Source organism: Sceloporus undulatus, chromosome 1, assembly GCF_019175285.1.
Source record: "Sceloporus undulatus isolate JIND9_A2432 ecotype Alabama chromosome 1, SceUnd_v1.1, whole genome shotgun sequence".
NCBI lineage: Eukaryota > Metazoa > Chordata > Lepidosauria > Squamata > Phrynosomatidae > Sceloporus > Sceloporus undulatus.
The window spans coordinates 139,703,152-139,730,235 of NC_056522.1; the positions used below are offsets into that span (position 1 = coordinate 139,703,152).

The 27,084-nt window shown below is 37.7% G+C and overlaps 1 protein-coding gene and 1 pseudogene across 2 annotated transcripts in view; both read right to left on the minus strand.

Annotated features, from left to right (window-relative positions):
* The window catches only part of CSMD1 (CUB and Sushi multiple domains 1), a 1,231,469-nt gene that overhangs the window by 286,047 nt on the left and 918,338 nt on the right, over nucleotides 1–27,084 (minus strand). For both annotated transcript variants that reach the window (XM_042480556.1, XM_042480547.1), the window contains exons 13-20: nucleotides 24,291–24,473; nucleotides 20,783–21,109; nucleotides 19,202–19,396; nucleotides 17,413–17,551; nucleotides 15,167–15,354; nucleotides 11,882–12,070; nucleotides 6,186–6,302; nucleotides 1,595–1,810 (exon numbers count right to left, since the gene is read on the minus strand). In XM_042480556.1, coding sequence (XP_042336490.1) covers nucleotides 1,595–1,810; nucleotides 6,186–6,302; nucleotides 11,882–12,070; nucleotides 15,167–15,354; nucleotides 17,413–17,551; nucleotides 19,202–19,396; nucleotides 20,783–21,109; nucleotides 24,291–24,473 — 1,554 coding nt within the window. The remainder of the gene's footprint in view (nucleotides 1–1,594; nucleotides 1,811–6,185; nucleotides 6,303–11,881; nucleotides 12,071–15,166; nucleotides 15,355–17,412; nucleotides 17,552–19,201; nucleotides 19,397–20,782; nucleotides 21,110–24,290; nucleotides 24,474–27,084) is intronic.
* LOC121920126 lies at nucleotides 9,910–10,005 on the minus strand (annotated as a pseudogene).

The window sequence follows — 27,084 nt, forward strand, 5'->3', positions numbered from 1 at the left end:
TATTATTATTATTATTATTATTATTATTATTATTATTATTATTATTATTACATGACCAGATGAATCAAGTAAGTGGTCAAGGAATGCAAGGTTGCATAGCACTTTACATCTTCAAGTAATGGCCTATGTCAAGGGCCATGTGATAATAATATGCCAATATATGAACCAAGGTTGGATATCAGGCAGTAAACCATCTTCTGGAGAAGATGTTTCTAAACAGTATGTTTCTAAACAGTCCAGACGATTAAAAAAAACTGAGACTGGATATGATAGCCCTGTTTAAATATTTGAAGGGATGTCATATTGAGGAGGGAACAAGCTTGTTTTCTGCTGCTCCAGAGAACAGGGCCCGGAACAATGGATGCAAGCTCCAGGAAAAGAGAACCAATCCTATGCTTTTGATTTTCAATAGTCCATTCAACAAGGCAATAGTCATTGAAGCTTTAGATTTTGCATATTTATGGGAAAAATTAAGAACTGGTCTTGCAAATGTTCAAATTTTCATAGAAACCCCCCCCCCCCCCGGTGCCTTAAACTTTGCCCAGTTTGAGGGAAAGGGGTTTTCTTATGCTTTCTTTCTTTAGATTGTAAGGATAAAGATCAGACTTCAAATCTGTGATTAAATATAATATGACATCTTCAGATTTTGCCTCTATATAACTTTTTCCTTTATTTTGTTACATTTAGTACCCTTGCTTTTTCAGATCATGATATACAAAATAGGAAATAGTCCATATTTGTCTCAAATTTTAAAATAGTATTCACCTTAAAAGGTGCTTTCTCCCAAATTAGAGCACAGGTGCTGCTGGTGATAGAAACAATCCAACAAAATAAAAGTAATATGATAATGGCAAAATCATTATTTAGATAAATTCCCTATTAGTCCTGTATTAAAATATTTAATATGCAGATACAAATACATAGCTGAAATGCTGAGGAAACATATTGAAGCAATGTAGAAAAGTCAAACAAGGTTAGATTAAATAGCCTGTAAATATATTTAATGGCTGGAATGCTGTTAGTGAATTGTGATGGTGTAAATCAGACTTATGCCATCACAACTCACTTTTTCCTCACTGCGGAAGTCATAATTCTTTACTGACCATGCAATGATTAAACTCCAACCCCCAAACATGCCTTTTAAGCCAATGCAACCATTTCCATATCATTGGAGAAGAGGGCAATCAGTGGAGATACATCCAGCTATTTTTCTGTATCTGGACAAGCAGCAAAGATGCCCTTGGCAAGGTCATTCTAAGGTCATTGACTGTCCCTGTAGCATCCTTTTACAGCATGTTCAGCTACAGGAAAATAACTGGATACATCTCCATTGATCTCTCTACTTTCCAATGACATGGAAATGGCCATATCGGGAGAGGGGAATGCATCTTTTAAAGGTGGGTTTGGGTAGGTAGCCCTGGGAAGCATAGCATTTCCTGATGCAAGTTTCCAGCCAATGTCTTTTATGTCAATTTCTATTCTGCAATACACTTTATTGATTTGTAAAATATTTTTCTTCTTCCAGTGATGTTTACTGATCATGCCAGTTAATAATATATTGTTTTCAAACGTCTATCCAACCTCACACCTTTACCTGAAAATGTTATGTTAAAACCTTCATAGGAAATGGAAAAGTCAGAAATGAACCGAAGTTGTGCAGTGAAGTTTCCAAAAAGTCCAGCTTTAATGGTAGGGGGCAAAACAGATCCAGTTAATCTGGCCACAGGTTCGGTGAAGCTTCCATCTTCAGAGATGAGCAAATAATCATGGGAGCTCTCCAAGTGAAAAGTGTGGAAAATCAGTTGTACACCTTGAAGGATGGAAAAAGAACAAGAGTTCCCTTTTAGAGTACATAATAAACAATGAAATACTCCTGACTGTTTTGCAACCTATCCTCTTGAATAGAAACTCTGAAAACCCTAGACAACTATGGGCTCAGCAGGATTCACTACCAGCTTCTATCAGACAAGGTGAACGCATATCAGATTCTTGTCTCTTACATACAGGGTTGTTGAGAAATTTCAAGAAGCGTCATGTAAGATAGTGGTCCTGCAAGCAGAATTAAGACAGGTACAATCCAGCTGTGTTCAATCCAATTGTGCAAACTGCCATCATAGCCTTCTTTCCCCAGGCCTAGAAATTGATCTCTGAGTCAAAGACAAACTATGGCTGATGAAAACCTAAATCGTGAACCACATCATGGTTAAATCCAACATCAGTCTCTGTTCAACAGCAGTATTTTATTGTCTCAGTTTTGGTAAAGTGCTTGCAACAATAGTGTAATTGTATGAAGAAGAGGCAAATGAACATGGCAAGAACTCTTATTTGATGTTGGTGCTATTGCCACTCTTCTTCTCTATATTTAAACAAGAGGTCATCAAACTGTAGTCCATGGGCCTCTGGTTGTCCATGGATGAGATTCATGGAATCTGTGAAATGGGTGCAATTTTTTCCCCTTGATTTCCTCCAGTTACTTTGAAAACTGTCCATAAAAATGACTATATCATTAAGGTTTTGCCAAGGAAAAGACAACACAAAATAACTTTAAATTTCCTCACCAACTGCTATAGGATACAAAAGATGCAGTGCTCCTTCTGTTGGCAAGTTCCTTGCCAATGAATGCATGAAGCCAATTAAGTTGACAATGAATGTGGATCCTTTTCCCAAGATGATTCCTCCAGCTTCAGCAAAACTTGCATTTGCCCCAATCATACTATAAGTTTATTTATTGTGTTGCCAAGAAAAAGAAGCCAAATCCAATTGGAGAGACCTTGGTGAAGCCATGTGCCCTGAAAATATTAGGCTGGTTTGTGGCTTGGAGCAGTGGTAGGAAACTGAAGCAGTGCTTGTAAAAAATGACCTCATCCACTCCACAATCTCTGACATTTCTTGCACTCTGAGGTAGGTCATTGATCAATTGACAGCTGTGTAATTTCTTTCAGCATTCAGCTGGATGAAACTACTGGTTTCTTTGAATTATCTGCTTTCCATTTGCCATGTGTATACTGACACCATCAAAGAAAGAAAAAATCCCTTTTTTGAGTCCCTTGTGGAAACCACAAAGACCACTGGCATTAGTGAAAGTTTTCTATACCAAGCAAAATGGTAAGAGGAGGAAAAAATACTTGCTTGTGCTTTTTGCAGATAAAGTACTTGCTGTGCTTGGCAACACAACTGTTTTGGTGCTCTGTTGAAGAAAGGTGCTCCCCATGCCATCATGACTCATTGCTTTCTATACTGGAATGCATTGGCATCAAAGACTCTGCCAATGATCCTGAAAGAATTCTTGACTCCTGCCACAAAAGTCATTAACTACATCAGAGCCAAGGCCTTGAGTCACGAGCTTTTCAAGTAGCTTGTAAGAAACAGAAACAAAATATGAGCTTCTCCACTACACAAAAGCTCATGGGATTTCAAGAGCATAAGCCTAGAAACACTTTATCGTACTTGGGCAAAAGTTTCCCTTTTCTGAGCTAATTGGAAAACACATTATCAGAACAATTTGACATTGTTGAATTCATTCATGGAAGATATTTCAGCCATATAAAAGAAGTAAACCTTTTGATTCAAGGCACTGAACTCAACATTATGAATGCTGCTGAAAAACCCTGAGCTGTTTGGGCAAGTTTCAACTCTGGAAAAGGACGGTAGAGACAAACTTTCCAGAATTTGAGGAACTGCTTTTGTAGGATGGAGTCAAGAGTAGCAAAGCCTAGTCCATTTCTTTCCAGATTATTTCAGGTTTATCTCTTCATTACTCTTATATCAGATATTTAGGTGTGCTTCTAATGAAACATTTCAAACACCTGATACTTCAGCATGATAAACAGCTATATTCCTATGTCAAACAGAAACTTAAAGAATGATGTGGGTTAAAGCTTTCTTTTTTACTTCTACTTTCCCTAAAACTATTTCCTCAAACCCTGTGGGGAAAACATCTGAAAAACAGAGACATACTGAAATATTTATCGTGGGAAGGGTTAAAAAAGATTTGTTAATGGGCTGAAATATCATCTAGTTATAGTAGGAGGGCTTGTAGCTCATACTTTAGAAAAAAACATTATTTGGCATTTCGGTTGGTGCAACTCACTAACTTTATTAAATTGAATAGAACAGTAGCATGGATACAAAGGAAAAGGATGATATTCTGGGCATAGCCAATTCCTTTATCTTTCTACTAGCTCTCCAGATAAAAGCTAAGCAGAATGAGAAAGTTTTTGTGTTCAAAATGTTCAGGATATGTGTTAAATGTTTTAATTTACTTGTTCCACCACATTCTCCTTTATGCCTATTTTTAATGCACTGTAGTTTTAAGCAGGGTGATGAATTCAACTGGTTTACTTCTTGGAAAGAGAAAGGGGCATTTGGGTTTAAAGATATATTTATAAATAAGAGATCCATATCAGAAAGTTCAAATTGGATGAATTCAGCATGCTATAGGGGAGAGGCCACCTTTAATGCTCTCCAGGCAGATGTCATGGGTCTGGCACAAAGACCAGGATGGAGTGCATGGGGAGAGCTGAGACCATTGGCAATATAAGACATACTGGCCCTGCCACATGTCTCTTTGTGATCACTCCTCTTGCTCCTTCCAAATCACCAGTTGTTTAATAAATTCTAGGTCAATAAAATGGCCCTTATTTAACCACACTCTCCATATCTGGTCTCATTGTTCCATAGTAGGACATCAATATATTATCTCCTGGTTGAACAAACCTCCGGCCCTTGCATCTGACTTATTGACAAATTGTGCCCTTCCTATTATGTAAGAATGGGAGGGACTTAATCAATTAATGTTGGAGAAGCTGTAATATTGTAATACTGTTGGTACACTGAAACACATGTGACTCTTTTGTCCCAAGGTAATTCTCTTCTGTTCAGAGGGTCTCAGATGGATTAACAAAATAACTAATCAGAATATTTAGTTTCAAAGTTATACACCGATGATAAAGCCAGTGAAAATATATTTTATACAAAAATATTATATCCATCCTGCTCAATGTTGAAAGAATAGAGATAAGAAGGATCGAGAAGAAGTTTATTCATCTGGTGATGGCTAGGCACAGTTTGAACCCTTGAATGAATGGAGAAATTGAGATTGGAACTTTACGATAGTTGAGGAGAAATGGTGAAAGAACTATAGAATATACACTGTAAATGTTATACATAAATTCTGAACATGCCTACTGTCAAAACAGATGTTTTGGTAGCTACCATTAGGAATATATTTAGATACTGATTGTGGTTGGATGCCGTGATCTGCTATTAAGAATGTGTGATTGTATTTTTATTTTTATTTTTTGCAGGAGAACAAAGGAAGATAGGAAAACATTTGCCATCATTCTATGTGAACCATTAATAAAAGTAAATGCTAAGAAAAAAAGTATCTGCAGGAAAAAAAATTGCAGATGCCTGGAAATACTTCATAAATAGGGGAAAAAATGCCTCTCAAAGGTCCACACACAAAAATAAAATGAGATAAAATCAATGAATTTTAATTTTTTATTTTTAAAATCCATTTCATTATTTGAATGATTGAAAGCTATCTCAAAACCCACACCACACTACTCAGATGAAATGCCATGTTTGATCCAGAATATATTAAAGCAGTAAAAAGAAAGCCAGACTCCTAGGAACTATAATTTCAAAAAAGGAGAATATTAATGGAGAAAGATAACATGTTAATTACGGTTACTAAGTGCCGGCTAATGAGCATATTAAGAACGGTAAAAGTTTAGATGATTTTACAGGTTATAAATTTTAAAAAGGCCAGTGTAAACAATACTCTGATAAGATTTTAGAAGTGACACATATTGACACGTGCAAAATACAAATGTTACTTTGAATTCTTTTTTATCTGCAGAGACACTGAAAACCATTGATCTTAACTATGAGCAGTTCATAAGAATATCCTCATACTGTATATGGAGTCCTTCTGAAAACTGTTTACCTTTTGTCTCTTTTCCTGTACTTCAAGAGTAAAACTAGAAAAGTTCAGGTCACATATCGAGTTCTCAAAGCCCAAAGAAAGAAAGAAGTATCCCTCCCTCCCCCAATTAAATGTATTTGATCCCCCCGCCCCAAGCAGAATAGTTAGCCATGTGTATTCCTGTCACTTTTGCATTCTTCTGTGTCTGGAGAACATTTTCAAATTGTGGCCTGGGAAAATCATGTGATAATCTTACCCTTGCCATGAGAAACCTCAATGGTCCACGTGCAGTTTAAGGAATTTGGATAAAAATCTGGAAAACCTGGTGACAGGACAGTTCCACTTCTCCCATGGATATAACCACCACAGAGAGCTAAGCAAAGAAAGGAAAGGAAAGAGGGGGAGGGAAAAAGAAGAAGAAAAGGAATAACTGATGTTCTGCTGCTCCACTTATAATCAAGGAGCTGATTAAGCCCTGTAGGTTTTTTGCAGGCGTTGTGGCACATGATAAACAAGTTCTAATGAATGCTGTTAAATTTGGCAAGAATACATTTTTGAAACACATACACACACACACACCATGTTGTTTATGTTTTATATAATAGCTCCCTGCTGAAACAGAAAAGTTGTAAACATCATCAGAGCAAATGAACTGATTAGCAGCAGCAATAGTAATAAGACCAAAATGCATGTACGTCTGCATTAAGGTCTACTCAGAATTACCAGTGAGTGTCTTGTCTCCTTGGCAACCTGACAGCAAAGGATTCAACAAGAGCAGGTCTCAAAAGGGATGATAATAATAAGAGGTAAAATAGAACACGTGGGTTTTTTATATTTAGAGGAAGGCAGGTTAAGCAGAAGGCTGTCAAATGTTGAGTCCAGCCAGCAAATACTGTTCTGATAGACAGGGCTAGCAGCAAGTTAATTGGAAGAAAAGATGTTATTTTGTGCAAATCTTCCAAAAGGTATCAGCTGTAAAACAGGCACATAGGCAACATCACAGCAACACATAGGTATGCCTCAGGTAACGAAGTAAATGTATTCCTGGGTTTTATTTCTTCAATGGAAAATATGATACCAGAGGCAGAAATAACATGGAAAGAATGGGGAAAGGCACACAGAGCAAAAAAAAAGGATGATCAGTTCAATGTTTGCTGACCAATCATGCAATAACAAGACTCAGAAGACTGGGTTGGGTAAGATCCACTTTATTTAACCTAAACCCTGTTTAAACTGTGTTGAACTTGGAAAGGGGCAAGATGGGTTAGCATCTTAGAACAGGAACAGTTGAGGCAGGCATCATTCCATGATTTCCTCCTGAACTTTTGCCTGAACCCTAAGGTCAACCCAATTGGCGGGTTCCTCCCCATCCAGCCATCTAATGGAAGGCAGACCTGAGGAACACCCTCTCAGATCTTCAGACTTAAAGTGTTGGCAAAGCCCCCAGGCCAGCCCTAATGGTAGTCCCTGCTCCCTGAGTCAGGAACTAAAGAAGCAGTTCTAGAGCTTCCCTCTACACCAGATGGATGCCACAGCATTCACCGTAACTCATACAGTCGACCCTTCTATACGCTGGGGTTTGGTTCCAAGATCCCCCCTGTATAACAAAATCCATGGATGCTCAAGTTCCATTAAATATAATGACATAACAAAATGATGTCCCTTATAAAAATGGAAAATCAAGGTTTGATATTTGAAATTCAAACTTTTTTTGAATATTTTCAAACCATGGATGCTTGAATCTGTGTATAAAAAATCAGTGTATAAGAAGGGTCAACTGTACTTTTCTCCCCTCCCACTACCTGTCAAGTGGCTGCCTATTTATGGACTTCACCTCTAGACAAGCAGTGATAAGGTGCTTCAGTTCCTGGCATCATCACCACCTGGCCTCTTTCCACTAGAGGCCAGCAAAGGCAATTCCTCCCTTTCAGCACCCCACACCGCAAAGAAATGGAGTTGCATTCAGCAAACTGTATATAAAAAACTAACACTATGTACATGCGAATAAAAACAACTAGCTTAGATATACCTTGCGTAAGTATATGAAAACATGTACAGTGGTACCCCGGGTTACGAATTTAATTCGTTCCGCCGCCGCGTTCGTAACCCGAAAATCTTCGTAAGCCGAAAAAGCCATAGGCGCTAATAGCGAAAGCCGCGATTTCGTGCGAAAAAGCGCCGAAAAGCACCAAAAATTTTTTCGTAACCCGAAATAACCTTCGTAACCCGGAACAGTTTTTTTCAATGGATTTTTTTCGTAACCCGGAAATTTCGTAAGGCGGCGCATTCGTATCCCGGGGTACCACTGTACTTGCATATACGTCCAGATATATCTTGCATAGGTATATGAACCTTCTATGGACCACTTCTTCCAAAATGCATCTAGGGATGACCATTAGTTTCACCAGTCTCCACTTTCCTTTTATATCCATTTTGACAGTAAAATTTTATGTATCTATGCTTTTGTAAAACATGTGGGGGGGGGATGGTGAGTTTATCTGCCCTCCTCTTTTTCTCTTTGTTTTGTTGTTCATGCATGCTTGGTAAGAAATTCTGGAAGCAGCTGCTGTTTATCTTGCCTTTTTGTAAGTACACACACACAGCTAGAGTAAAATCAGCTTGGGTAGTATCCTGCTCTTTCCCAGCTCAAGCTTCCTTGCATTGTTTACTAGTATAGATATGCTGCTGCAATTAGACAGTGAAAAGATGTGCTTCTCCTTTATCATCTTCCCAATGCAGATACTGCTAAAAAAACAAAACAAAACACCCTCCAGTTATACAGAGGACTAGGAGGAAAAAAAGAAGTCTGGGCAGGCATAAAAAGACTTTGTAAAAAGGAGCTTCTTTGTCAGAAGCTTTGTTAAGGCTGTTGTTGTTGTTGTGTGCCTTCAAGCCATTATGGCAACACCCACCATGGTGTTTTCTTGGCAGGATTTATTCAGAGGTTTGCCATTGCATGCCTGCATATAAAACCAATCATAAAGATGTGACTACCTGATTGGTAGGAAGGAATGGCATTTCCTTGATTGTCTTTGATCTAAGCTTAAGAGATAATACATGAGAACAATGACAGGAGTTTATCAGACAAGGGAAATTGGAAGTATAATCCAATGGCAATCCGAATGCAATCATGGGGTTTAACGTTATTGTGTGATAGACTACCACACACAATTTCGGGCAATGGCAAGCTATTTTCAGGCAATGGGAAGTCAGTTCGAACACAATTCGAATTCACGTAAATTTGCTGAACTAGCGAATTCACGTGAATGCGTTCTGGCCCCACTTTCTTTTCATTCGAAATTAAGAGAAATTCCTCCTGTGTGATAAACTCCATATATTCTTCTAATTATTCATAATTTTTTTAAAAAAAATCTAATGAGAAATTGTTTGACAGATTCATCTAAAAAATTCTTATAACCCCCCCCCCCGCAAATGTATACATTTTTTGCAAACTGAACACTTCACTTCTAGAGATAAAATGCATTAGGACTTATCACTTGCACTCCTAAATGACTAAATTACATAGTGATTAGTCTTAGTAAAACAAGATTGTGGTAATAGTCTTAGTAATAAGTAAGTAATGCTGATTTTGTCTGTTTCTATGAAAAACTAATACAGTAAATATTTTAAATTAAGCCTCATTATGTTTTGCCATTCCTTTGGCTTTTGACTGATAGAACCAAACTAAATGTATAATAAACAATCACAGCCTTACAGGAATATACAATAAACATCTAGTCTTTCTCACCTTGAACTCCTGCACCAGAAAACGGCATTTCTTTAACAATTATGATTTTCGAATATTGTTGGTGTCTATGTTTATGCATATAAATTTCTCATCTCTCTCTTGCAACCTTTCTGTCTAAGAAAATGTCAATATGGTGATTAAAAAAATGGACTTGTCCTCCAGCCCTAGAGTTTGAAAAAACAAACTGGCAAGGATGTTTTTTTAAAAAGCAATTTGTTGCTGTTATTCATTAAAACACTTTAAAAGTATTTCTATTTCCTTGTGCAGGGGGCCATGCTACTCTTCCCTGTGCTGTTCCAATTTTAATATATGTGCTGCCGAAGTGAGCCAAAGTATGGGTATTACTTGTTCCATCAGCAAACTGACTTGGTCCTAACTTCTTTTTGCTCCCTTTGAAATGTAACTTTCATGGCGTGGCTACAGTTTATTTTTTGTATAACAGTACCTTTTTGCCACTACAACTTTCAGGCATGCATGGTCACTAGGAGAATTTTTTTTTAAAGTAAACTTCTCAAGTTTTGCCCAATCTTTCTTTCCACCATCTAAAGTGCTGTCAACATTGGAAGAATGGGTTTGAATCTGAAGTATATGCCTTGCCCCACCTCTTAATCTCTCTACTGTAAGAGTGCTGATTGAAACTTTGGAAATCTGAAGAAGGGGGTGGTGGATGGTTTCATTCCAGCAAGACAAAGGAGACAGCTGCTACTTCTGTCTACCCATCCATCTATTTCAAAGTGACCAGTAGAAGATTTTAACTAAAAAAAATTTTTTTTAAAAGTGAATAGTTGAGATTAAACAAACAGAATACTCTAAATAATATATGCCACAACCAATACAGCAGCAGTTTTTTTAGAATGGCTATAAAAACCTCATACAATAAAGTACTGCAAATTTAATAGGCTATAAAAAAGTGAAAGAAAAATGCAATGTATTGATAAAACTACCTCAAAACTGCGCCACAATATAGTTTCTGCACACTGAAAAATATCGGCTCATGCAAAAACTTTATCCTCTGTCTGATTGATATCTGTATCACTGCAATTTTCAGGAGTTCTAAAGGACAGAATCCCTTCTAGTCAGCCCCATCTCATTCATTGCAAAATCCCTCATCTTCCTTCAATGGATCTATTTTGCAATAGTCAGATAATAAATATAAGCTTATTACAGTCTGAAGTATGTCTGCTCATTTGATAGCTAGACTGAAGGTAGCATCTTGGGAAATTTCTTGTTACTTTAATACAATATAGAAATGACATGGAGCTGAATCCATCAGTGCCTGTCTTCTAGACTAGATTCTACCTCCCCTGCACCTTGCTATGCCATCCCCAATCTACTCTGGAGGGTAGGACCTGGAAAATTCTTTGGAGCAGATCTTTAGTGTACAATGAGGAGAAAAGAAAGGGGTATTCCCAATGCACAGGTTCACTTGTATCGTGCTCAACAGAAACAACAGAGTGCAGAATTTCAGCTGGTTTAGTTCAGCTTAGTGACTCCCATCAGTTGAAATGGGGAAAGCAGCACCAGTCAAATACTTTCCTTTTAAAAGTCAATATGCTTTTAAACTTTTGAGGACAAAAGTGCCACATCCTTTACAAAACTAGATAAGCCTGGCACAGAGGTGTAATTTCCTCTGCTTCTAAATGCCTACCAGAAAACTACACAGAAGGAAGGAATACTGTGTGAAGTAGAGGAAAATGACCACATGATTCCAGTTCTTTCTGTGGCCCTGTCTGCATGGGCCAGAATACATGGGGACTGGCAAGAGTCTTCTGATCGCAAAGGTACCCCAATGCCCCGTTACCAGGGCACTCCAGTTGCCATGCTGGACTGTTTGTATGCACATCCTGCCGTGTCACCCAGCATGGTGATCATTGGGGTCAGTCCCTCACTCTGAGGTCAGAATGAGGTGCTTGGCATCGATCACACCAGCCAGCACAGAAGGACGCATTGTAAACAGTAGCCTGATGTCATAATTGATAGTCTAGATCTTCCAGGATGATCAGAGAAAAAAGTATATTCGGCACTGAACTGACCATGCAATATCAGGATTTGGGAAAGGAGGATGTTTTACTTCACCCGTGCAAACAACGACCTTAATGTATGTAGGAAAAACAGGACATGAAAATACAGAGATAGGAGAGCAGATCTACTCTGATAATTTGTTTGGAAACAATATAATCACAACTATAGCAAATTGTACATACCATCACAGCTAGGTAGTGCATGGTTCCACTGGTGGTTTCTTTCACACACTAGTGGCTCGTCATCACTCAGAGTGTAACCTGGGTCACAGCTAAACGTTACTGTAGATCGGATGCCAAAATTGTTGCCATGCCGATGGCCATTCACCGGGATTCCTGGGTCAAGACAGGAGTCTGACTCCAGTGTAACACCTGAAAAGAAAGCAGAGAAATACATTAGGGATCTACTGCAAAAGAACAACTAAAATTGAACTGGCTTTTAAAACATAGCACTTAATTTGTTGAATCTGAAAGCAAAGCTTAAATAAGAAATAATAGAATACACCCGCCCCCTCCCTGTCTAACGGCCACACAAAGCGCACCGTATTTATTTAAATCTTCTGGTCTCTCCAATGAGAGGCCAGCAAAACCTTCTCACTGGGCCAATGGGCCCCGAGAACCATACTGTTTATATGGAGAACAGGCAGTAGAAGAAAGGGATAGTAGTGTTTAAGAGCTTCTGGGTATTTTCTGCTCCACTTTTGGAAAAAAGCTACAGGAGACTTTAGCATTAGCCTAAAGCAAGAGTCAAAAGGCCCTTGTTCTGAGGCCCTTAGCCATGGAAAGCAAACTGCTGAACAGGAGGTGATAATTTAAGAGTAGAACTTCTTGAAACACTGGAGTAGAGAAAAAATGTAGCCTTGTACACACACACACACAGCCACAGGTGTGCAGGTACTAATATGCAGAGGACTCTATAGAGACTCATTATCAAGTTGAAAGTGTGCTGACTACCCAAAACATTCATTATGCACAACAACTGTTATGACTTCAGATATTTAGCATCTCATATTGTGTGTTTTAGGGATAGAGTTGAATAAATGCTTAGGGAGTTAGGGAAAACAGTGTGTGTGCGTGTGCGTGTGCGTGTGTGTAGATAGATAGATAGTGCTCACTTTGGCAGTGGTTAAATGCCAGTACTGCAGCCACTAACTCACATACCACAAGGTTGTGAGTTCAATCCCTGCCAAAGGCTCAGGGTTGTCTCAGTCTTGCATCCTTCCGAGGTTGCTAAAATGAGTACCCTGCTTGTTCGGGGGCAATTAGCTCACAGTTATAAACTGCTTAAAGACTGCTTAGTGTGGTATATAAATGAAGTTGCTATTGCTATTCCAAACCCTTTCTCCCTCCACCTGACTCAAGGAAAATGGAGGACTTTCTTAACAGAAAAATGTAAAGGAGTTTAGTCTTCCAATTGCAAATGCATTCTCAGTATTACAGTTAAATCAATCAGAATCCTCGCATTTAAGTGAAAATTAAATGAGAAGCTAAACTTGGATCTTGTATCAATACAAGATAGAGATGAGGATATCAAATCAAAGAAAAAGATGAAGATTATGTGGAACTCACTATACTGATTAGTTTCAGAACTATGACAGGAGAAATCCAAGTTTATCTAGCCAGGTGAACTTGGTTAAGTCACTTCCTCTCATGCTACCCTATAATATAAAGTTGTTTTGAGGCTAACTGTAGCCTTGAGTTCTTTGGAGGAAAGGTGGAACAGAAATTTAATCAATGAGTCAATTAAATGTTGTCCCCCCCCCCCATGAGCTCAACATCAGTCTAGTAGGCAAGGGATGTCATGGGTAGAGTTCAGGAGATCAGGCATAGCATGAGTTTGGGACACTTAATTTCTTTTCAAGACACAATGGAGATATTTCCATCTGACAGATGTTTGGTTTAGAGTGCCTATGAACATGTTGCCAAGTTTTATAGATCCAAATTATACAGTGCAATATTTCAATCGTAGCATAACTGTCAACAATAAAGCTCTTCCTTTTCTTTGCTATGGTGTTATCTCACCCCCCCCCCCAAATATATACACACAAACAAAACACAAATAACTTTTAGTGGTTGCAGTAGCTGTAACCATCTCTATCCTTCAAAGACTTCAATGCCAGATATGAATTTATTTAAAGATTAGTATAGTCATACACAATGATGGTATTCTTTGAAATAAAGCCCTGCTAAAGCTTTACTTCAACAATATGGGTCATAAGGAGGCTTTTGTTTTTACACTGGCTGGCTATTTGGGACTTCACTTGGATGAACACTTTCTAATGATTTACCATTATCATCCATCAGAATAACAGCTAGATGAAGCATCTGAGTGAAGGAACTATTGGAAACTGATATTTAAAAGGTCTCTGTGAGCAGTTCTTAAGTAATGGTATAACTGTTCATGAAGACCAACAGCCTTGATGGGTCTCATGGTTACTAGGGCCACATTTCGACTATCCCTGTATATTATGGTCCTGCATGCTTTTTGTCATCTGTAATTTTTAACATTTACATCATGGAGGATTAGACAGGGACTGGGTCCTCCAAACCAAGCTAGTATTGATTTCATTTCTCTCTCTCCCTCTCTCTCTTAGGGCACTCACCTGGAAATAAAAAGGCATACAAAAGTGACTGGTTAGCGTAAGGGCCACATTTAAAGAACTCACCACCCAACTTCTGCAGTGAGGCTTAATCAGTGCAGAAATCACCACGAGCCAGGAGTCTTTCTTGTCCAGCTCATCTGTAAATGGGCTCAGTCTCAATCATTTCCCACATTCCTACAGTCTGACATTGACCAGGAAGGCAAGCCCGGGCCCTCCACCAAAGTTCCATTACTTAGTATCTGACTTAGCTCACTCCTCCCCTACACTCAAGCCCCCCCTCCACACATACAGAGAATGCAAGTTAAAGGACCCTCTTTCACTTCAAAGGTGCCCCATGAGTGCTCACCATAACTCAAAACTTGCCATTATCTACGCTAACTCACCTATGTGATTGAATTAAGGCCACGCTCCCAAATTCCATAAGAACACAGTGCAGAGTAGGCAAAAATCCCCACACCATGTTTTAATACTCTACCTTGCACTGAAGGAACCAGCATAAACATGTGCTGTGTACTAGGGAAGGTGGGCAGGCCAAACACAAGGGGTGAAAGAGGCGCAGTCAGCTGCAGCAGAGGCTTAGAAAGCCTTGCACTCCATCTCCTTGAAGTTAGCATGACTTGATGTAAGCATCACCCACGGTGCCCACCTCAATCTACCTAAAACATTTTTTTAATATTTCAAAATATTTATATACCATCTTTCCTATATAGTTCAAAGTTGCTTAAAAGAATAGTACTTTTTTTTAAAAGAGAGTATCAGTCCACAGGCTTAGCAAAAAATTTATAGACAGCTATATACTGATTTACAGGACATAATTCTACAATAAGCTCATTATCCATAACATTTAAAAGAAGCGGAAACTTACTCTCGTAGTGGATTAAGAAACCAACACTGGAGCGACTGTTATCTGTAGTAAACAACAAGTACATGAAATTCCCTGTGCTAATAAGGAACTGTGGTGCCTGGGTACCATGGTATTCCCCAATTAAGGGGGATGAGCTACTTGATCCATCTCTCACTTCTAAAGTATCATAATTTACTTCTGTTTGGAATCTGTAAAACAATGACAAATAATACCAGGTATTAAACCAGAGGTGGTGTTTCAAAACAACAGTAATCACATTGCTTGGTTATGATGTTCTAATTCCTGATGGTAACAATTCTGATGGTAAGTGGAATTCACATAGTACATTTATACTTGATTAGTTTTGATGGTGGCAGTAGTAGTGGTAATAATAATAGCAGGGGGAAGAAAAAGAGGAGCAGGAAGAAGATGATGATGATTAAGAAGAAGAAGAAGAAAAAATTGGTGAACACAAGATTAATGGAATCAAGATGGGCAGGGGCTGCAGGGAAGAAGCAGTAGGGCAGGTCTTCAGCATCCCTGAAGCGCTCCTGCCAGTCAGGGTAGACAAAACACAGTACTAGGGTAGATGAGCCAGTGATCTGATTCAGTACAAGGAAGGACCAGTATGAATTATATAGTTCAGTAGAAACTGTAGGGTTCATTTGGCCCAAGATTTCAATCATTAGGACCAAAGCCCAGAGGCTCCTAGAGAAGAAGCTTAGAGAACCCAGAAAAGCCACCAGCAAGACAGCTCTAGGATTGACTAACCAATATTCAGCATATGGCAATTTCATGTGGAACAATATACAGGAGAGATTCATCCTGTACCAGCTCTCACTCCACTAAGGTAATGTTGGAAGGTTTGTTAAATTGCTTTCTTTCCTCCTCCCCCCGACTTCTTCTTTTTTCTTTTGCCTTTGCTTCTATTTACTGTATTAGTTGCAGTATTTGCCAATGGTGTTAAGCCCTTAACTTATGACTATAAAATCATTATTGCCACCATATGCAAAACAAAGTGTAAGACAAGAATTTCAGATGGCAAGAAGATTATTTCAGGGTTATGCAACAGGTCAGGGGTAAAACAAGAGCCATGGCCATCTTTTCTCTATTACGGTATGGTTCCACACCCCCTGGCATATAGCACTTCTCAGGTTAATAATGTGAGATCAAACAAAGACTGACCGAGCATGAAATCATTCCCCAAGGATCATTTCTGCATCAAATGCACTCAGTTCCACAGGTTTTCTTTTGGTCCTGGGCACAGTTTTGACTGATGTGCAACTTAATCTAATTGTGCCTGAATATTTGTAGATGCATCTGACAGCTTTTTGAACTAGAAAAATATGGACCTTTTACTGTAGGTTGTATATTAAGCCCTTTTCCCTGCTCTGTTTATAAAGACATCACTGCAGGCATTCAGACAGTAACAATACATTCTCATTGTGTAAATTTGCTAACCTTTTGGACCAGATATGGGGAAAAGATTTGTACTAAAGCAGTAATACACTCTGTACCTCTACTATGGAGCTGATTAATTTGGTCTCAGAGGAAGAAGGACAGCAACAAAAGGTCTGTGTTCATATCTAACACAAGAAAGAAATTCTGAAAGCCAAATGCTTTACAGACGTCCTGACAGAAGAAAATCAATTTCTTTAGTTGGACTGACAGAATACAATAGTGTGTTCTTATTACTGAAGATGACTGAAAGCAAGGACTGCAAAGAGTAGTATCAGACCAGAAGAATGTATAACATTTGGTTGAATTTGTGCCTTTGGGGAAAATATAAATGGGAGCGGGTTTAAACTCAATAATGTCATGCTTTTAATAACAGAAATACTATTATATGTTATAAAAGCGCTAATGCTACAGCAGCAATATTGGCAGCAATTGACTGGAAAAGCCCACAAATTAAACGTTGTGGCATAGTCACAGACCAGCTACAGTTCAGCCATGGCATCATGTGATATGGTATGACCATACACGTCCCTATTCCATTTTCTTCCACTTTTTAGTCTCATGTGATAATCTCCAAGATTATGGAGTTAGAAGCCCTCCTTAAAGCTAATTTATACATTTTTGTTTCTGCTTTTATTTTTCTTTCCTTCTGTAACAACATAATTGCTTTCTTGGATGTAAATAAAATGGTCACTCTGTCAACAGCTAAACATTAAAGAGGTAAACATTATCTAGATTGTTAGCATTCCACATAATTGAAAAATTCATCTGGAAAAGATCTTGGTGTTCAACTGTTTTCAAATACTCACTTATCAAAGGTGATCTTAATAGAGTGTCCTTGCCTTGCTTCAATTACCCATTCACAGTTTAGCGAATCTTTGTAATATCCTGGCCATCCTGGTGGCAAAATAACTCCACTTGATGCTGTCAGGTGGCCACCACATGGGGCTGGAAGATATAAAGAAGAAGAAACATATAATTAAATCAGTCATATTTTCTTCTTGTTGTGCATTTAAACTGCTTTTAAACTTTCAACTGTGTCAAATCTATAATTCAGTTGATTTTAATATCACAATCTGTTTAAGTGTTTTTTCATATTATAACTTACTGATATTTTTTAAAATCTGGGGTTTTTAAGATTCCTTGAGCCCCAGTATCGAGAGAAAGATCGCATAATAAATAAATAAATACATAATCATTATATTTAACTGAAAATGAATATTGGCTATTTTTAATGGGCAGCAGCAGAGACATCAAATAATACTCCTACACTGGGCTAGTGATTACCAGCTTGAAACATGTGTCATAACATGTCAAGTTTGGGGTGAAGTATATTACACAAAAGCATATATCACAACAAATGTGTTAATCTTTATGAATTCATAAAATTCTCAGATACTCAGAAATAAGAATCTATGACACTCAGAAAGCTCTAAGAAGGAGGGCAGGATTTAGGTATGAAAACTGAGAACTTTTATAAAATTTATTAAATTTTAATCCTGTGGCCTCTAAGTTAGTCTTCATCTGACAACACAAAAAGGTTATAGGTGGCCTAAAAATGATTTTCAAACAAATTAATTAATAAACTAACAAACTGGGATGGTAACCTTTCTATTTCCTTCACTGAAGTAGGGCATTCATCAATATTCCTATTTTATCTTCAATGCATTCCAGAAAAGCTCATAGGCACAAATAACAGCTGGCATAAGTAAAAGAGCACCCAAATTCGATTACAGCTTCCACTAGATTAAATCTACTAAAAATCAAATCTATTAACATAAGAAATATGTTAAAGCAGATGTTAGGCAGCTCAGACTGTTCGTTAATTCCCTCAAGTTTCCATCATGCTGGAAGAAGCAGAGAGGATGGATAAACAGAGGATAAAAGCCATGACTTTTCAGCATTCTTTTTGATTTTAATAGTTAGGTCAGCTCAGATAATTACAGAGACATTGTTATGATATAAATATTGTACAAATTTCAAGAAAATGATCACCTGGGCAATTCAAAAATCTCCAGACTGTATATCATTCAACATTTTTACAAATTAATACTTCAGTGCTATATGCATTTTTCTAAGTTGATAAGTTTAGCACTATGGTGTAACCCACCTTAATTTCTAGATACTTTATCGACAATTTACATGAAACAGCAATATCAAATACACACAGGGACATTCAATTATTATAGTCTTTTTTTATCTGTACCAACTATAATAATGATAAATTATTATTCAAGTGAACTTGTTTCTCTCCCGAATCAACTTTGGCTTTTTTTAAAAATACAGATCAGAAACAAAAATTTTCCCTACCTCTATCAGGGAGAAATGTACTGGTTTCCTTGCATCACCCTGTCCAGACAATGGAGGCAATCACAAAAGCCCAATTTGTCTGTGAACTAACTACATGTGGAAAGGGCAGTCCTGCTGTGAATCCAGACCATCCCTCCCCTAATCCACTTTTTAAAAATGTACCTTTTGGTTTGGAACTTCCCAGAAAATGTGGGAACTTCCTAAGTAGCTGTATGGCAATATTTGTAAACATTGTAACTATCCAAAACAAATTTATAAATGCACATGATAGAAAAGTCAAATGTTTACCTTCACAGCGTGGAACAGTTGAACTCCATACAACATTTCCGTCCTGCATAATGCAAGTTATGGTCTCTGAGCCCTGGGTTTTCACAAAGCCATCATCACAATGAAATGAAACAGAGCTTCCTAGTAGGAACCTGTCTCCAAAGCGTCTTCCATTGATGGGAATTCCTGGATCATGACACTCATTCTGACCGAATGCTGAGTTTTGAAAGAAAAGAAAAGTTGCTCAGAACTTAACCCTTTCCTCTCTTGTTGGAATGAAGAAAACCCCTATCCTGTGCCATGATTTGCACAGGAAACACTCAGCATCAAGTAACTATTGGATCACTATTGGTAGAGGCAATTCAGAAACTAACTCATTACTGTGACAATTAAAAGCATGGAATTCAGAAAGCAAGTATTCAAATCTCCTCTATCATATGGATGATTCAATCCTATACATGCATATTGAGAAGTAATCTCCATAGAGTTTGATGGGACTTGCAAAATTTTCCTTATTGGATTGCATTCTAAAAACAACGCAGCCCAACATCTGGACAGCTCCAGGTTACCCACCCATGTTTTAAGTAATTCTAAACACATTCATGAGGACTAAAATACCATAGTGATTTGACACGATACGGAAGCATTACATCTCTGTAACGCAGTAGTTGCCAGAAGGAAAACATAAAAGGATCACTGGTGCTTTCAAGCACTTCTTGTGAGTGTTCTGGAAGCATCTGGCTTGGTCCAGTTGGAAACAGTGCTGGACTAGATATATCTTTGTTCCAATTTAGATGGTATCTTCAATATAACCAGTTTTATCACCATTCCTTGAAAGCCATTTAAAAAAGAAAAGAAAAGTCATAGCAAAAATACAAGGAAGTAATGAAGTGATTTCTTTGAAAAGAATATCATTGTTTTTGTCTAAACTACCATTGGAATTAATATTGCTAATTATGTATATGTTTAGACAAAAACAATGATATTTTCAGAGAAAACACTTCATTACTTCCTTGTAGGTTTGTTATGCCTTCCTCTTGATTTCTTTTCTTTCTTTCTTGATCCATCTAAAATCAAGCATTTTCATTTGCTAGTGTCTTCAGTGCATATGTTAAGTTTATATTTTGGCTCCTCAAGATTAAAAAAAAGAAGTGTTTATTATTCACTACATCATTATTCATTATCTTAAGTAGACATGACATACTATATACACTCATGCATAAGTCTAGAAATTTTAGTCAAAAAATTGAACCCCAAAATCTGGGTCGATTTATCCATGGGTCAATGTAAGTACTATACTTTAACTCTTACTTTTTAAAAAAAGAACCATCCCCTGTGAAAAGCAAGAGCATAATCTGTCCTGGAAGCACCGACCCCTCTCTATTTTCTCATCCATCCAGCTTTTAGTAAGAGTGCAAACAGCCTGCTGGAATTTGTAAAAGTTCTTTAGCATTGTTTTCCTTAGCTTCATCCTTTAGATCCTTTGCTATATGCCCCTAAGTTTTACCCTCAACGTATCCTCGGGTCATATCAAACTGCCCCAAAACCTGCCCATGACTTATATATCAGGTCAACTTAGAGTATATGGTATAATCTACTCACTAGTATAGGTTATGTTAAAGCCTCTTCCAGTAGTAGAATGATCTGACTGAAATTCCAGGCGTACTATATGCCCATTGCTAGCAAGCTGGGAAGGCACATCATTGCCAGAAAATGTCCCAAGAGCTGGTAAGTCAGAAATCCCATCATCCTTCACTGTCAGATAATCAAACTGAGGCTCTATGTCAAAGTCATTGAAAATAAGATGTATTCTGCTCCCTGGTTCTGAAATAATGAGCCACACACAATTCATGTTGTTTCCATATTCCTCGGGATAGTTTGGTGAAAGAATAATTCCTGAGGGTGTTGTGAAGTTGAAGAAACATGAGACTGTAAAAAGAACAAATGACACACTTTGAACAATTCATACAATAAAAAAAATCATATAATAAAAAATGGAACTTAAAAGGTATCATGCCCACACTATACCTCCTTGGGTGGAATGAGAATAAGTCTATACTAAAGTATTTTAGTAAACTTGCATTTTAGAAGTTACAGTGCAAAGCCTCACTTGAATCACACACAAGCCTCAAACTAAAGTTTGCAAATAGTTAATTACAGTTATTATTCCAAATAGTTAGTTACATTATAGTTACATTTGAAATAAACATTTCATTTCAAGTTTCTCAAAATTATCTAAAATACATATATTTGGGGTTTTTTTCTCCTTCACAACGAAACATATGAATGTTTTTCACTTAACACTATCAACAGAAGAGGCAATACTTGAACAATGTAATACTCCTCACCTTCTATACCATTTAGTGAAACCATGCCCCATAACTATACAAGCAGTTTTAACCCTCAGCCACTCATTGTAGGATATTTTCTGACCCCGGTGAAAATGTAGGGACGTAAATCATTCACTGTTTCATCCACACATGTGGATGAAGAGAAATAATGTTCTGCTTGGTGGGGAACGATATATTTGCCCTAATACCAATATTCCCTCACTTATAGATAAATTATAACATTCAATTGCCTTTTTCTCTCCTGGCCCTTCCCCCACCCAAACTTCAATTAATAAGCAAAATATGTATCCTGTTGTATCCTGGTACATCTAACTTATTTTCAAAGTACTGACCAATGGGTTGCATCTTGTTCTGGAAAAGTGCAGACACTTTTCCAGAAAAAAAGGTTGTTGGATTAAATCCACAGTTCACACAAGTAGCATAATTAATAAAGGGCTTCCAAATTTCTTCAAATTTATCCTCTTTGATTTCTCCTAATGCCAATCTCATGTTATTCATTAACTTTTCTGATTATGCTGTAGACCTTATTCCATTTATCCTCATTTGTACTGAATGATTTTCTATCAAAGGTGGTGTGTTGTGTACTTTCAAGTTGGTTCTGATTTGTGGTGACCCTAAGGCCAAACTATCACGGGATTATCTTGGCAAGACCAGTTCAGAAGGGGATTTGCCTTTGCACTCATCTGAGGCTGAGAGATTGTGGCTTGCCCAAGGTAACCCAGTGGGTTTCCATGGTTGAGTAGGGATTTGAAAGCTGTTCTCCAGAGTCATAGACCAAAACTGAAACTACTACACCACACTGACTCTGCAATGCATGTAGAAAACAAATATTCATCCACAATATTCTCCCCCTGTGTGAATGTCTTGAAATACTGTGCAGGAAACATTCTGCAGAGCATAGCACAAAGGTGTCCTGGATAGGAAACCATGTTTTCTGTGCAGCAAACCCAATCTGTGCAGAAAATAGGATTTTCGGGCAAAAAAAGTCACATGTTTTTGTGCACCAACCATGGAATAACAAGACCCAGACACAAAAAGCAGAGCTGAATAAGGGACACTTTATTTAACCTTTTGTTGTTGTTGTTGTTGTTGTTGTTGTTGTTGTGTGCCTCCAAGTCATTTCCAACAATGGCAACCCTAAAGCGGAGTTTTCTTGGCAAGATTTCAGAGGAGGTTTGCCACTGCCTTCCCCTGAGGCTGAGAGCATGTGACTTGCCCAAGGTCACCCAATAGGTTTTGTGGCTGACCTGGGAATCAAACCCTAGTCTCCAGAGTTGTAGGTCAGAAATTTAGAATTAAATGCCTGAAAAGGAGCAAGAAGGGGGGAGCAACCTCTGTGGAGGCAAACATTCCCTGTGAGAAACACCTGAGCCCTGAGAGCAACTCCATCCTGTGTCCAAAAGACAGTGTAGGGAAGGGAAGGTGGGGGACTAGGTAAAAAGGAGAAAATTCCTACCATGCCCTGAAGTAACCATCAAAGCTCAAACTCTTTTGGAAGTCAGAGGGTGGACTGAGCTGTGGAAACAACTACCAAGAGAAGTGGCTGAGATCTCCTTCTATGGATGTCTTCAAAAAGAGGCAGGAAGTTCACTGCTGGGAATTCTTTAGCTGGAGATCCTTCATTGACTGGGGGTAATACAAGATGGCCCATAGGGCTCCTTCTAACTCTGTGAATTTATGTTTCTATTTTAAAATTTTATTTTTATTTTTAGTACAAGATAGTGCTTGTTTTACTGTGATGGCTTTAGTGAAAAGGGCATAAAAAAGATATGTTTCTGTTGTTGCTGTTGCTGTTTGCTGTTGTTGTTGTTAAAAACCAAACAAGAACAATATGGAACTTTTTTGTTCTTTTCAATTTTGCAATCAGGAAACTTTGTGACATCAAAGGGCCTTATTTCAGCACAAAACTTGTATCAGTAAGTTCTAAAACAGGTTTCCTGTGCTTAATGTGTGAGAAGAGATATACTGTTAGAAGCAGAGCATTTGTAAGGCAGTTACTGATGTTTCAAGGGATGGTAACATTCATTGGAGAAAGAGCCAACATTACAGTGTTAAAACAGGAGGACCATTGGCGAAACATATTTAGGCAGTAGCATCCAGATATCAAAGATGCAAAATTTTGAAATGCAGTAAAGTCTGCAATCTTTTATATTTTGCAACTTATTATAGAATAGCTAACCCACTGGGTGACTGGATGAGTTATACACTCTCAGCCCCAGAAAACCCCATGTAACAGCCTTAGGGTCACCATAAGTTGGAAACGACTAGAAAGCACACAACAGATTCATGTATTAAGGGACGCAACTTCATTAAATTCATACTAAATCTATCATGGAAATTGTTGCCTATCTCAAAACATCAAGATGCATGCCCTTGAGTTGTGCACCTCAAACTGTGGTCCTCCACATATTTTGGATTTACATTCCCAGAAGTCCCAGCTGGTTGGGAATTTGTGGAGTTGAAATCCCAAATATCTATAGAGATCCAAGTTTGAGAAGCACTATCATATATGGCATGTTTATTCCTTTACCTATCCTTTAATTAAGAAAACATCACAATGAAGCTAGGAACCTATATGAAAAAGGCAAGAGAAATGATAACTAGATGTTATATACCAAAAGGAAGAATATCAAACAAACAGCGTGTTTGTACTGCTGATACCATTGATAAATGGTGTACCACATGCTATTTGTAAAAGGTCAAGATAAATAACAGGTAGAATTCAATAAATTGATTTTAAAAAACAAAACAAAACTTACAAACACAACTAGGTTTATTGCCAGACCACTGGTTATTCTGTTGGCATGTGATCATTCTCTCTCCCACAAGTTCAAATGCTGCTTGGCATTCAAAAGTAAGGGTATCTCCATGCTGAAAACTATTGCCAGTCCTCTTCCCATAGGATGGAATTCCAGGATCACCACAACCACCTTTCTCTATTTCTATGTAGGGAATAATAAACACAAAACAAAAACCCAGAGAATTAAACCAGAAACTGTGCATGAATTCCAAGGCACTTGTTTTATTAGTGACTACTTTGCCCTAACATTGAAAATAGGCTTCAGAGTAAACACATATATGGATGCTATCTCAAATTATGCTCTTAAATCTTTTTTTTTTTAAATATTGCATTGTTGGCAAAAACACAAGTCTTCATTCCCATGGTTGATATGTATATTCTTCTCCCTCTCCATAAATTTCTCAGATGCCTCTCCATAGGGAGAGGTGGGATATAAATAAATTATTATTATTATTATTATTATTATTATTATTATTATTATTTTAAAGATTCAGTAGGGGAGAAACAGACTATTCTGCTGCATGGTTTATGCTACGGTTGTTGTGACATCATGAATACAGTCCAGAACTGTATGTACAAGCAAGTCTATATAGTTTACAATCAGCACTTTGATTCAGGTCCAGAAACAAACCAGCAGTCTGCTGTGCTAGGCCAAAACAAATGTTATATGCTTAGATTTTGTAGTCTACATCATCAATATGCATCATTTTCCAGACTCTACTCATAACCAACTCTATGTATAACAGACTCCAGGTAACTTTACCCGGAGCTTGCCTGTACTTATATTACTAAAAAAATAGGTTGTTACTCACCAGATAAAGACATATCAAAGGATAGCCATGGTGGCCATTTAGCCAAGTATAATAACATCCAAAATCCACAAGACAGTGATATCTTTAATCAGCCAATCAAAATGCACAAAATACACGATGCTGCCTTTTAAAGCTCTACTGGCTTCTTCATATGGCAAAGGTGTTAAAAAAATCATACAAGAGAATACAGACACACACACACACACACACACAATGACGATGTTAGTCCATGTTAGTCACAGGCATGTCTCCCATCAAGGTGATGATATTGTGTTGTTCTCTGGAGGGATATCTATGCAAGCAGAGGGGCCAGATGGAGGAAGAGCCTGCTTATATAGATAGAAAGTAGTATTTCAGTACAGACCTATTAATTCCTGTGTCGAAAATATTTTTATGCAGAAAAAAAGCTGTAATTGGGGATTTGTTCTGTGTAAAATTTGCACTACAATATCATCACCATCATGATCATCATTGTCAGCATCATATTTATTTGAATCCCACCCTTTTGAGACTCAGAGGATTGATTTGCATAAAAAGCTGCATTTTCTGCACAGGAATTAATAAGTACCGGTATGTACTGAAATATTATTTTCACATATGATTTTCTAAGACTTTCTTGCAGTGGAAAGAACATTGCTGAAATTAATCATTGCTAGCTTCAAGAATATGATTAGTGAAGAATTATATCCAGAGCTCTGTCATCGTTTTGGATACTGGAGGACCAAATATGAAAAACAGTGAAGGGCTCCCCATGCATTTATATCCAAATTGGTATTTCTGCCCCTGTTTATCTCCTAGTGCATCTACAATGTACCATTATAGCAGTTCAGTACCACTTTTAATTGCCACAAGTCCATCCTAAAGACTCTTGGGATTTGTCTGGTGCAGTAGGAAGAATTTCCTGCTAGAGCGATAGTGGTGTAGTCAAGGGAATGTACTACAACTTTCTATAACTCAGAATCCCAACAAACTTACCAAATCCCAGGATTCTTCAGTACAGCATTCAAGTACGTTGTCACAAGCACAGTTTAAACTGGGCTTTGTTCATAATAAGCAGAGAAAGCTAAACAAGAAATATCTTTCTTCTACAGAAGCTGTAGCTTTATGCTGAACTGGTATCAGGTAGAATTTCAGTTCTTGCATTAAAGCTACAACTCACATGAAAGAGCTGTTTGGATGAAGAATATCAAAATAATAAGAAGGAAACAAACCTCATCTCTGTTGTTTTGCTAACCTACTTAAACTGGAAATACAAACTTCATCCCCTCTAGGATTACTTTCCGTATTGAGGCTTCAGTCTCAGGTTTTGTTTGATCTAAGTGATGAGAACTGTGTGAACTTTGTGAAGTTGGAGAATACATTGCAAAGTTCTTCAGTTCAGATTTAACATCAGCTCTCTCTGTTTTGCCAAGAATATTAACATAAATCCTATTCAATTGTTTCCAGCTTTCATGTACTCGATTTGGCGGTTCAGGAAAAAAGACCTTTTTATCTTGTTTGTAAACCAGCAATATTTACCATCTTTGGGGGCTTATTATCTTCTCACTGTAAATAAAATGACAAGATTAAACTCCCCCACAAACTGGGATGAGATGATCATACACTTTTGAATTTAATCAAAGTCCTTCTCCACCACTGTGTTTTGTTTTCAAGAAAGGAATTGTGGCAGTTTTGAAGGGGGGAAAACTGAGAAGTTAAAATAAGGAAGAATATAAGCAATATTCTACATAATTGGCATTAAATTCAAAGTAGGAAGGGTTTCTAGAGAAAAAGTCTTTGTGTATTATTGAGAAGTAAAAACATAAGACAGACAAAAAAAACAGTACACCATTGACAAGCTTTTACTGTAAAATGAGACTTCATATACTTTGGACCAGTGCTTTAGTGAAAAATAATCCACCCACACCGTTCAAACTGATGTGATGACGAATGTAACAAAAT